This window comes from Charadrius vociferus, unplaced genomic scaffold (assembly GCF_000708025.1).
Source record: "Charadrius vociferus isolate BGI_N301 unplaced genomic scaffold, ASM70802v2 scaffold298, whole genome shotgun sequence".
Classification (NCBI taxonomy): Eukaryota; Metazoa; Chordata; class Aves; order Charadriiformes; family Charadriidae; genus Charadrius; species Charadrius vociferus.
Window position 1 is genome coordinate 3731047 of NW_009649936.1, and position 12825 is coordinate 3743871.

General features: G+C 45.5%; 1 protein-coding gene across 1 annotated transcript in view; it reads right to left on the minus strand.

Moving 5' to 3' along the window:
* Positions 1 to 12825, minus strand: part of C2CD2 (C2 calcium-dependent domain containing 2) — a 48322-nt gene that overhangs the window by 24727 nt on the left and 10770 nt on the right. The window contains exons 4-5 of the mRNA XM_009891377.1: positions 11072 to 11170; positions 236 to 355 (exon numbers count right to left, since the gene is read on the minus strand). Of these exons, the coding sequence (XP_009889679.1) occupies positions 236 to 355; positions 11072 to 11170 (219 nt within the window). The remainder of the gene's footprint in view (positions 1 to 235; positions 356 to 11071; positions 11171 to 12825) is intronic.

The window sequence follows — 12825 nt, forward strand, 5'->3', positions numbered from 1 at the left end:
ATTGTTGTTCTGTACATCCGAGTAGTTCACCCAGCGTGTTATTTACCCAGTCTCCTAAAGAGGTGGTTTAATTTATGAATTTATCACTTGCCCCAGAGGGAAACTGTAATATTATTAAATGTTTTGCCAGAATTAACATGAGCTTGTAGGCATTTTGCAAACAGGAGCTTCAGCTCAGCTGTGGGATGAGACGTAACAAATGGAAGAAGAGAGAGAATAACACTTAATACTTTACCTGCAAGTGAAGTGGAGACAGTTTCACACTGTACGACTGACTTTCTGCAGCTGCAGGTGAAGTATGTGAGACGGTGACGACAAATTTAACAGAATCACCCACAACATTGCAAGAAACCACCTAAAGAAATGAAAGGGGTGGGGGAAGACAAAGGAAGGGAAAAATACTTTAGCCTTCAGAAGGTTTGGTGAAGGTAAGAAAGGAACTCAGAAAAGGAGGGACTCTAAGCTCCCAGAATTACGCTAAATCCCATAGGTGGGAGATTTCTAAGCAATTTCATTAATGTCCCTACTTCCTTCTGTACATTCACTTCTAAGAATCATAGTTTAAGTGTTTACTTCTGGACACAGAATTTAATATCTGGCAATTCTGGTATTTTCCAAAATTTCTTTTGTATTGTTATCCAATATAAAAGTAACTTCTCACTTGACAAAGACTCCCTTGTTTCACGTATCTATACATTAAAAATTCAAAGATCACAATTTCACATAAGGGAGACAAATAAGTTTGTTCCTCTTCCTCTTCTGCTCTGAACTAAGTAGCCTACCATAGGACAGCTGGTTTTAACAAACAGTATTTGGTTTAGTGGTATCTTATAAAGGAGAAACTTTGGCATAACCCTGCTGTGGCAGAAGGGGATTTTGTCTGAGTAATTCCATTTCCCAGTGGGGTGGAAAGGAGCAGGAACCTTTAAAAGTTTATTCATCTTTGACCAAACCAAGAAAGGCCCTGGAATTTGGTGACGAAGCTAAATGTCTGGGAAAAGTTCATATGCCACTTGACTGAAACAGACTTTGTTGAGTACACTCCCTCACTTTTATGAGCAGTAATTTAACTTGTTATCACACTGAGTTTACAAACACTGAATGGTTTTTCCTCCCTCTCCTCTGCAAACTGACTGAGGTGCCAGAGCTGTTGTGTGAAATTCCTGGAGTGTGCAGAAAGCGCCTGGCGGCACAGGAGAACCCCAGGTACAGAAGTCAGAAATCACTCATTATGCCAGGGAGAGAAGTTCACTTTGCAAACAGCTCTGCTGGTTGAGGACAGCTGCTTGTCACTGTCCCTCTGTGGTTACTGTCCCCACAGCTCCACTGGAAAGGACAGCTGAGCCCTCCTTAGATTGACTCAGGCAAAGTTAACCAGGTTAATGCCATGAGCAGACAAATAATTTGCTGCAAGATGTTTGACGGAAACTCTGCATGTATGCTATTAAATTATGTTTGCACACTCACTGCCTCACTTATGGGTACTGGGATTGAAGCTGAAGGCTTTAAAATGAATCATGTACCTTCTGGAAGATCCTTATCAGTCTCTCCTTAAATATATTTCATCTCCCTGGGCTCTATAGCACACATTTTAAGAAGCACCAGAGCATTATTGAGGGCTTTAGAGCACATCCATTAAGGTAGAGACTTAATTACAAAGCAGCAGGGGGAGGGGATGGATGTGCCAAATAAAAATCCCAACCGCACCCACAAGCAAAAAAAATATTGCCTTTTCAGGTTTGTCTTCTGCAAACTATAGTTTAGAAGTGGACAAATCAGTTTCCCTCACCTCTCCCTCTCGCCAAAATCTACATTGCTTCAGAAGTGATTTCTGACCCTTAATCCCATATAATCAACAGGAACACCCACTATTATTACATAACATAATATAACACTCCTTTTATATATATATATATAAAAAACACTCCTTTCATTCATGAGGATGGATTGGCATGGTGTCTCTTTAAAGACTTTGAAAATTAATAGGTTCTTCCCTCTTTTTCAAGGGCAGAGGAGGGAAAAGGACAGGTCTGATGCAAAAGCTGCTGCAACTTGCATGCCCTAAATGAAGTGGTTTATCATCCATGCACATTTAATCCACAAATGCATAGGACGTTCAGTGCATTCAGAACAAGTTGGACTCGCTGCACATAGGATACGGAGCCATTCGTCTGGAATTTCTGGATGTCTAAGAGCCAAGGTTGCCAGGTACCTGGTTGATTGCTGCTTAAAAAAAAAACAAAACGTGGCAGGAGAGTTGGTAGATGAGCTCATGTGCCACTTTTTTCTTAATCATATTTACTTCTAAGTAAAGGATGGAAACAAACACTGCAGGTGATAGAACTTTCACTCTTCTTTCTACACCTTGTCAAGAGATGCTAAAACCATTTTTTTATATTTGTACCTTTAGTTTAGGAGCCCAAACCATTACTTAATTTATTTTCTGCCAAAGACATCTGCCAAGACCTACTCCACTTCTTGCCTCACTTTTAATAAAATAACTGTGGTCTTTAGGTACAGCAGTCTGCTAATTTTTAATCCAATTTGAAAAAGGACTGGTTCCCCATTTGTTAATGGAAAATAATGTCTTTATATCAGGTGAATCCTTTGTTCTGGGAGCAGGATGGATTATAGACTCAGAATACTGAAGCAAGTAGAATTCTGGGCTAGAATTTGAAGAGAAAGTGATTCTGTTTTCATCTAAGATGCTGCCACAAGTGGTGAGAAGTTGATTAAAGAGACCACAACTGCCACTTCCCTTTTTTAAGTGACATTCCTTTGGAAGCGTAGCAGATGATTTTGATAGACCAGAACAGAAATATGTAGGCCATTTTCCCCAACACAGTCACATGAAGAAAAATACTGAACCTTCCTGTGCTACGCTCCTCTTCCTCCCCCATCCAACCTGCTTCCTCAAATTCATTTTCTCTCCACAGATGAAGAGCGGGAGAAGGGAGGGTCAGGCAAAGCACCACTTTCTGGTTGACAGGGGAGAGAAAGAGGAAGGATAGATGTTCGCAAGAAAGCAGTAGCACCTGGACTGATGGGAAGGGAGTTGCTCGTCAACTTCAATTATCTTCGTCACCCATCTCTCCCATGCCTCCTTAACAGGAACATCCCCAGTCATCAACATTTTGTGTTTTAGAGTCTAGAAAACCTGCCATTTCTATCACAAACTGCCCTTTAAAAATTAAGCCCTTGCACTGTTGCACTGCAGCTATGGCCAGCTAATTCCGGGCTCCCAGAGGGGTCACACTCCAGCTCTTTTGTTGTCTTACATCTGGACAAGCAAGACCTCCTAAATTAGCAGGAATACCGTGAGGTGAAGTAGCAGCACAAAGAAACCAGGACTCTTCTACCAGCGGGACCAAGGTGTCTTCTCCCTCCAGCACCCCCACAGCTCTAGCCTCCCCCAGCACAAACACCCCATCATCAGCCAAGGTCTCTCCACAAACTTTGGGGATCTCCCACAGAAGGGGTTCCCAGCCCTTCCTCAGGTGCCTTCGCCAGCAAGGCTGTGCCCCCTGCTCTTCCTCAGCCCTTCTGCCATCCCTCCTCACACTCAGCTGACTCCTGGCACTTGATCACCCCCAGGCGAGGGTTATTCTTGCTATCTCCTCAACACCCTCCAGCCTCCCCCTTCCCCCGCCTCCATCCCTGACCGCACCAGCCCACAACGTGGGTGACCTGGCTGTGATCTCTTCCCCATCTGCCAGACACTGGCACCCAGCTCCAATGAGCTGCAGATGCTGTAACATACCTTGCTTATATGTATCTAAATGTGTTAGTACAACCATACTACAAAAAATTCTCTTTCAGATAAACAACTGCAGGAGCAAAGGAGACTGAAAAAAGCACTACAGTGGAGTAAGACTGTGCTGGTTTTGGCTGCAGTAGAGTTAATTTTCTTCATATTAGCTAGTATGGGGCTATGTTTTGGATTTGTGTTGGAAACAGTGTTGATAATACAGGAATGCTTTAGTTATTGCTGAGCAGTGCATACACAGAGTCAAGGCCTCTTCTGCTCCTCAGACCACCCCACCAGCAAGCAGGCTGGGGGTACACAGCAAGTTGGGAGGAAACACAGCTGGGACAGCTGACCCCAACTCACCAAAGGGATATTCCATACCATATGATGTTGTGCTCAGTATATAAAGCTGGGGGAAGAAGAAGGAAGGAGGGAGGAGCTGTTCAGTGATGGCATTTGTCTTCCCAAATACCGTTGCGCATGATGAAGCCCTGCTTTCCTGGAGATGGCTGAACACCTGCCTGCCCATGGGAAGCAGCGAATGAATTTCTTGCTTTGTTTTGTTTGCATGTGGGGCTTTTGCTTTATTATTAAATTGTCTTTATCTCAACTCACAAATTTTCTCACTTTTACTCTTCTGATTCTCTCCCCCATCCTTCTGCGGGGGGAGTGAGCGAGCGGCTGCGTGGTGCTTAGTTGCCAGCTGGGGTTAAACCACGACAGTCTTTTTCAAACCCCAGAAGCTATATTTTTCTGAGAAACTCAAGTGTCCAAGCTTGTGTACCCACAGCTATTAAAGCCCTTTCCCCTACTTTGCCCTCCCGGTCTATACCTTGACTTTTCCCCTTTCTGGTTCCTATGGACAAAAGTGCAGAATTTCAGTTTCCTTCCTTCCTGAAGTAGCAGCAGAAGCTGCTTAATCTCAAGGAGCACTAGAGTGCCTCTGCTGCTCACATGTGGTGTCCCTTTGTCTCGAAGTTTCAGTTTTGGCACTGGCACCCCACCGATTTGTGCATTACACATGGCCTTTTCGTTACTCCTCCCTTCCTTCTCCATGTGCTGCAGCAGGTTCCTCCCATGGCCAAGGGAGGGTGAAAGGCCATGACTTCAGGGGGAAGTTCTGACAGCCCTGCTGGGAAAGGTCTTCTCCACCTTCTCCAGGCCCCAGCTGCATCACCTGCACATGTAGCATTACAGGCCTCAATTGCTTTTTTTCTGGAAGGAAATAAGTTTTACTGCATTTGGTATTTATTTCCCAAAAGAGAAGGTTACTCAGTAGTATGTAAGTAATACAAACCTTTAACATTTTCACAAGAAAATTAGTATACACCACCATGCAGTGAAAACTGCCTTGATCTCAACTGTAGGGACCAGTACGCTGTTAGATTTAGGACCCCCACCATTTCCCATATTTGTTTTGGAGTACTACTCTGAGAAGCAGAAGGCTCTGTTTTTTGGCACAGAAATCTCATCTTGTCAATGGCCACACAGGCAGTTTGTGTGCTCAGCTTAAAACCTAACCATAAGAAAATTTTCCAGTCAGAAACTTCTGCCTTTTTTACAGTCATAACACTCAGCTGGTCAGAAGAAGAATTACATTATCTTCCTTGGTTACCAGAGCCTATGCATTAACTTCTAGGGGTTTCTGTAGCTTCTTCACCATTCCCTCTCTACCCAAACAGTTTACCAAGCGACACAGACAAATGGAAGGAGAGAAGACAAATGCAGTATCTAACCCAGGCACAGCTAAGGGTGGATTTTTAGAAACCAGTATCAAAGTGAGTTTGCCTGCAGCTATAATGAGACAACCCCTGACCAGTTTTCCAAAATGATGGTAAACACCAAGGGTGAGTGATGGAATGAGTGCAGGAGAGAGAGTTACCATGTCAGCAACAGAAACAAAGCAGAAAGTGATAAAACAAGTGAATTTATCCATTCCTTTTGAGACCGACAGACATACAAATTCAAAAAAGTGGAAAAAAGGGGAGGGAGGAATTAATAAAAAAAACAAGCAGGGAGTACAAGGAGACAGGACAGGAAGAATTTTCAATCCACCTACCAAGTAAAGTGAATGCCAAATGGTGTGAGGACAGGAAGCAGTACTTATATTTAAGAAGGGGGAAAATAAATAAATACCAGAAATAGACTTGCTAGTTTGGCCTCGCTAACATGCAAGTCTTTACAAACAATTTGGGAGACAGCATGTCTGAAGACGCAGAGACAAAGGGAAGACAATGAAACGCAGGAGAGGTTTGCCAGTTTGTGCTACAGTAGCTTGGAGAGAGATTCAGTTGCGGAGACACAGGCACACAGTGCCATCAGGGTGCCGAGGCATCCCTGACCCCTGCACCGGGTTGGCAGATGCGGCACACGCTTATAAGGAGGCCCACACACATCTGCAGTAGCAGCTGGAAGACAGGCAGTGTACCTGACCGTGCCAAAACCAGTATCATCTCCACTGAAGCAAACAAATCCCCACCCTGATGTCTTCCTTTGACAAGCCACTCAGTTCTTACGTGGGTTAAATCCATTATGTTGTCTTGTCTCTTTCACTAGGGTTACCCCACTGATAAATAAGCTCATACTGCATCATTGCCACATTAAGGTGAACGGGGACATGTCTGAAAGGGAGAGGACTGTACAGCGAGCAGGGAAGTGAAAGCTGGAAGCACGTTACAAAGCAGCCCATCAGGCATCAACCCCACTGTACTGTTAACGTCCAAAATCCCTCAGGAGAAATCTAAAAGAAAGCATGATGCTGCAATATAGAGGAAGATTAGGAATCACACAGAAAAGCTGAAAAACCTTGAAGCCCAGAAGAGAAACGCAATTCAAAATACAGAGCGTGCGTATATGAGAATGAAATACTACTCCTACAGAGGGCAGCTTATCACTGGGAGAACACCAAAGGAAGAGAGACCTGGATGCACTGAGTCAGTCACAGAGTGAAACAGCCACGGGAAAGGCAGATCAGAAGCCTAAAATGCATCAAGAAAGTACTTTCAGAGATAGAAAAAAGCAGTAACCTCCTTGCGTGGTAAGACCTCACCTGTACTGCTGTGTGTCACTTCAGCTATCAAGTTCAATAAAATGGATTTAACTGGAGCTGCTGCAGAGAATGAGTGCACAGGAGCGACTTAGGAGGCAGGACAACATCATGAAAGGAGACTTAACTAACAACTTATTTAGCCAAGGTAAACAAAGGCTGGAAGGAAATATAATTCCTTCACAATATATTTAGTGACAGCAAGCACCATGAAAGAAAAGTAAATACATAAAGGATAAAGGATTATATTAGTACAGAAAAAGAAAAAAAGAAAAAAAGGGAAAAAAAAGCTGCATGGGCCACGATTCCACTTGGGCTTGTAAAAAAACCCCAGTCATTAAAGCAGCAAAGCTCTAGGACAGCTTTTCAAGCAAAACAGGGAGTTAAAGGACAATAGGAACTGCACATGATGGTCAGGGCAGTTCACCCCACCAAAAATAATCACAAATAAACACACGTACGTAACTAGGAATGAGTCCCAGTTAGTACTGTAGTGGTGACGACGAGAAACCAGTTTTTCCCGGAGCAGAAAGCAGCCTTTGCTGCACAATGTTTCTACCTGCTTCAGAGCAAGTGGCAGTAGAAGCCCCAGTGCCCCAGCACGGCACGGAGGCAGCCTGCCAGCTCGCAGCAGGGTGGCTGCAAATGAAGTGATACCCAGATGAAGCCACGACAGCCATGTGGGTGCCTTTTTGGGCATGCTGCACAGCTCATCAGAAAACAGGACCTCTCACAAGCATGCTAAACAGTCCTCCTTTCTCTCCACCACTTCCCCCAGCAAGATTCATCACACACAAATTAACAGCAAGCTTTCATATTTGCTGTTGCCTGTTGTGATCCAAGACAGTCATTCCTTGTATAGCAACTGATTATCACTCATTAAAGGAATGGTGCTCTAAGGGCATTTTCCCCCTTTCTATTTAAGCATGAAGCAAGAAAAGAAGGGAGGCTTCTCTAGTCTGCTCCGTCTAAACCGTCTGTGCCAAGTCCCAAACAGGAGAATCATCACGTTGCTGTTGTTGTGAAGTTCAAAACCTCTGGAAATAGACTGCAGTAATAGAAAGGTTGGCAGAATTAGCTAAGAATATTGCTAATGTTTACTTTATTAAAACAAAACAACCAACACCACACAATGAAAACAGGCGACTTCATTCTATATATTTAGGCTCTGGCCCAAAATTGGGAGTGAAGGCGACGTATAAATAGAGGCTTTGTCAAGAAGCAGTGTGGTGTAACCTTCAGCCACAGACCAGCTCTGTCCCTATCACAAGGGCTTTGGCCAAGCTCACAACCAGCAGCTTCCCTAACTGCGCCGGCAGCGTTGCACCATGGAGCACACACCAGTTTTACAGCTTCCAGCTTCTTCAAGGCAAGGATAGTATGTGTATACCTCAGGCCTGCACGTGTCGGCGTGTGTCCTGGTCATAAACAGGGCTGTCTGCAGTAATATAATAATTACAGTCTGGCTGGCAATCCCGTATTGTTTCGGAGCAGGACTGCCTGCAAAACCTTCCCAGGCAGGAGGCTCGCTCCCAGCACCAGGCAGGCCCATTGCCTGGGTGTGCTCCACCACCCGGCATTCAAAAGGACAGAGGACCACCCACCACAAAAGACATACCACAGGGCTCTATCAGCACACATCTGCATTAAAAGTATTGCACATCCCATGTTTACTGCTATTTTGATCTCTCACCCTCAATCTGCCACTTCCTTTGATGACCACAACTTCTCTGATGCAAGGTCGAACACATATTTGAAATGACATGCAATAGATCAAGCCCTGGCTGCTGAGCCAAGACACATATACGCTCTTGCCGTACAGATCACAAGTAAAGCAGCATTTTGAACTGGTTGCAGTAAAATGATCTTGTGCCAGCTGATGCCTCAGGCAAGTGCACAGCTCTGCGGGATGATACAACATTGTTAAACATGCAGCATATGGTCGCAAACTACATTCAGAGACAGTGACACCAGTAGTGAGTTACAAATGCGTATCAGAAGTTTGCGTTTGGACAAGCTGCAGAGAGAGATTTCAATTTCATATGCAAAGATTAAGAGTTTGAAGAGCAGGGGCAGGGGGGAAGAAAACACCACAAAAAAAAACCCCTTTGGTCCCTTGGTATCACCTGACGAATACACAAGAGAGAATGACTGTATGGGACAACTCCTGAGGTGTTTAGAGAAAGTTATGCACTTAAGGAAGAAAGGAAAGCAGCTACCAGAGCACCACTCTAAGGCTATTATACACTAAAATCCAAATACATATTCAGGTTGTACCTTAATTGAAGGAGCAAGAATAATTCAGAGAAATTTTTCCAGCAGCTGTGCACAAGATTACAGAAATGGGTTTTGGGACAGTTCAGAACAACCCAGTTTACGTAAGCAAACCTGTCTTAATCCAATACATTTTTAAATGTGCTTATATTGGTTTAAGCTGCTGCGAAACCACATTAGATTGCTGGCTGCAGTGTAACAGCTCGATTAACGCACTGAAATGGCTCAACCCAAGGTCAGACAAGGACCACAGACTGCACAAGGGAGGGTGCCGGATTGCAAAGCCACAGGTAGAAGAGAGCAAGAGAACAGCCCTACAGCAGCCAGCAGCACTCGCTACCTTCTGCTGCCCAACCTTAACCACAGCAGGTTAAGGTGCCCACAGGGCACCACGGGCGCTAACTGACTTTGCTGCTATCACAGTCAGAATCTACATGTAAACAACACCGAAGTTAACTGAGGACTGCAGCAGAGATGTTCCCAGTGGTACAATGTGACTTCAGGGAAATCCAGGACTGCAGCGTCGTGCCTTGGTTCTGGCACGCAGGCAAAACCAAAAGCGGGTTTTAGCCTTGAGCTGCTGCTCTCATCATGGTCCAGCCACGGGCACAGTACTCTGAGCACAGAGCTGGCCCCACACACCACTGCTGAACTTTGACACTGGCCAAGGGTTGCCAGCAGACCCAAACCTCCGGGCCATCTCCCGTGCAAACACATTTGCAGCCCTGCTCGCCTTCCAACATTTTAGACACTGCACTGCAAGATACCTGGGTTTTGTGCTGTTAGTCGCTAGGGTTTGGGGTTTTTTTTGTAGCAGATCTCCCTCAGTTGCTGGCTTCACACATTATATGGCACACCACTTTTAGACCTCGCAGCCCCCTCTCCTTATAATTTCCCATCATGGTGTCTTCCAGTGGCACAGAATAACACTAGTGCCAACTCCACAGCCCTACCAACTCCAGTCTGTCACACCCCACTGCTGGGGCAGGGACTACTGGTAGGGAGAAAGGAAAAAAAAAAAAAAAAGGAAAAAAGGAAAAAAAAAAGAGGGAGAACAAGTGCACAAACACCTTTGCACATTGGCAATCCCCAGCTGCCACCAATCAGGGTGTGCCTATAACTTGTGTATCAGGCAGATAAGCATGCATAGTTTCCAAAGGAATCATAGTAGAGCAGCTTAACATCTAAATCAGACAAGCAAACCAAAATAACAAAGCAAAACCAGAAGAAAAGCATTAGGCTAATTTGATGCAGATGCCTAAAGCTGAGCACCAGTTCAGATGTGACTAGTAGTTATAGTCACTAGGATGAAAATGCAGAAGCTATCATTGCTAATAAGCACACATACATTTTAACCCTGTTCTAAGAGCCACATTCTGCCTTATTTTAATTTCATATGCACTAAGCATGGGGAAACCACTTCCCAGTACGTAGGGTGGGGGTGGGAGAGGAAGAAAGAGACCATTCGCTCCTCACTGAATACAGGATTCAGTAGAATCAAGACTTCACCCTCAGGACTTTGCAGCTGTTCCACTGATCCTTACCCGGCTCCGACTTATAAAGCAAACCTGTAATCAGCCACACAAACAGCAACAGGCAGACAAAGATGTTTTCCTGTCTCAGAGAAGTGTCCCTTTCCGTCTTCATGAATTCCCCACCCCACGCTTCAGCAACAGGATGGGGAACCATCCTAATGATGGTGGGGGGGCGGGGAGAGGGCTGCTGTATGAGTTCATTGCAGGTGTACCTATAAACTTGGCATAACCCTGGTTATTGTTCATTTGGTAGAAGCCCTGGAGCACACTCTGCTCATGACTTGCAAAAGAAGTGAATCAATGCGAAGAGTTTACATGGGCTCATTAGAGAGGCAGCCTTTTACCAGCCTCGAAAAACTTAGGTCAAGTACAGAAGTACTGACAAATAAAACTCACACTGATGCTCATAAGAAAAGTTAACATTTCCTGCCCAAAAATACACTGAAACAAAACAAAACCAAAGTTTACCTTCTCTTGAGCCGACTTTACGACACTAACAACTTGTTTAACTGTGAGCTCAAGCGGTTCTGGTGGGTCATCTTCCTCAAATGTAAGCAACTGTGAATCCTAAGAAAGAAGAAAAAAAGAAGCATCGTTAGGTGATGAACCCGCCGCTTGAAAACAAGTGATAAAAATGCACTGCCAGCGACGTTCCTGGAAGAACCAGAGACAGAATTGCAAATGTATGTCAAAACTTGTACGTATTAATTGTGTGACACCTCACTACACAATACAGGGTAGAGCCTGAAAACTTGTACTTAGGACATAACTATGGGCCTAATCATTCACCGCAGCAGAATAGCAAGGTATGCAGCACAGAGCGAAGCCCAGGAACAGTGGCAGAGTTCAGTGGAACAGCTCTACTTGAATAAGGATTAATCAGTGCTGTAGTTTTAAAAGGTGTTCTCAGTTCTGCCTAATAACCAAACCTTACCAAAAAAATAAAAGGTCATACAGCTGCATTAGGCCATGCCAAAACTAAGAAAATCCAGGTATCATCCTGCAGAGGTGAGGAAAGAAGCCTTCCCCACCTCAATGCTTCCTCATGTGTTGAAGGCAGGCAGTGATGACAGCTAGGCAGTCTTCACATAGACAGCAAAAGAAAAAGACAGCATATACCTGTTTTGGCAGTGAGGTCATACTTTCAGAGACATCAGCACTCGTATCCTCCACCCGCTACCCACATCAAGCGGTCAGCGCCGCTTCCCTCGTCACCCGAGGTTGTTTTGCACGCAGGAATTTCATTAGCTGTGCGCCGCTGACATTGTTTTGGGAGCCTGACAGCAGGAGCAACGCCACGCTGCAGTGCCAGGCAGCGAACTCATGGCAAGAGACAGCTCCAGCTGCTTGCCCGGTGAGGGAGGATGCCGTGGCTTTGGACTCGGGTCTGGGATGGGAAGCTGATCCTTGTTTCTAGCTGCTTTCAGTTCCTAGCATGCGTGCCCGAGCTCTCTGGGCTCTCCTCTTCCACAAGCGCAAGGCCAACCTTTGTTTCTTTGTACAACCCATGCTTTTCTTAACTGAACCATGCAATTTGAAAGGGCAGACAAAGTATTTTCTTTCCGCTGCCCTAACTTACAGTGATGTCTGGAAAGTGTTAAATTGCTTTCCTTATCTTTCACAGAAACACCTCCCGACCCCCCCAGCCTGTCCCCTGACACGTAAGAAGAAAGCACACTTAGGCCACCAGTAACTGAAATTCCCAGACCTAGGGAGAGGGCGGCACACAAATTTGGAGACCTAGGGAGATGTCGTTTCCTAGATAGTTTAGCCACAGCATTTTCCACTGACACGGCAAGGGTTCAGTCCTCAGGCCCTGGGAATTAGGTTGCCACGACCTCACCTAACCTCCTCGCCTCTTAGACCCAGGCACACCACTACAAACTGCCAAGCGGGGTGTCACACTGCGCCCTTGGCACGAAGGGTAGGATGGGATGGCAAGGGGTGCCACGTTTTGTGCATTTCTTACCTGACCTGGGTTAAAAGCAAACTGACCAAAACCCTGAGAAGCCCACCATCCCTCGGCCGTCTGCAGGACACCAGCCCTCAGCGCTACACTGCCACACGCGTGGGTTCACCATGGCCTAAGACAAGGCGACGGAAGCCCAGCTACAGGAGTTATTTGCTGAAGAAGGACCTGCCGCCGGCCCCGTGCTGGCGCCCAGGCCAGGAAGTTTCCATTGTTTCCTCCTCCCCGCGTCCGAACAATGTTATCGGCGGCG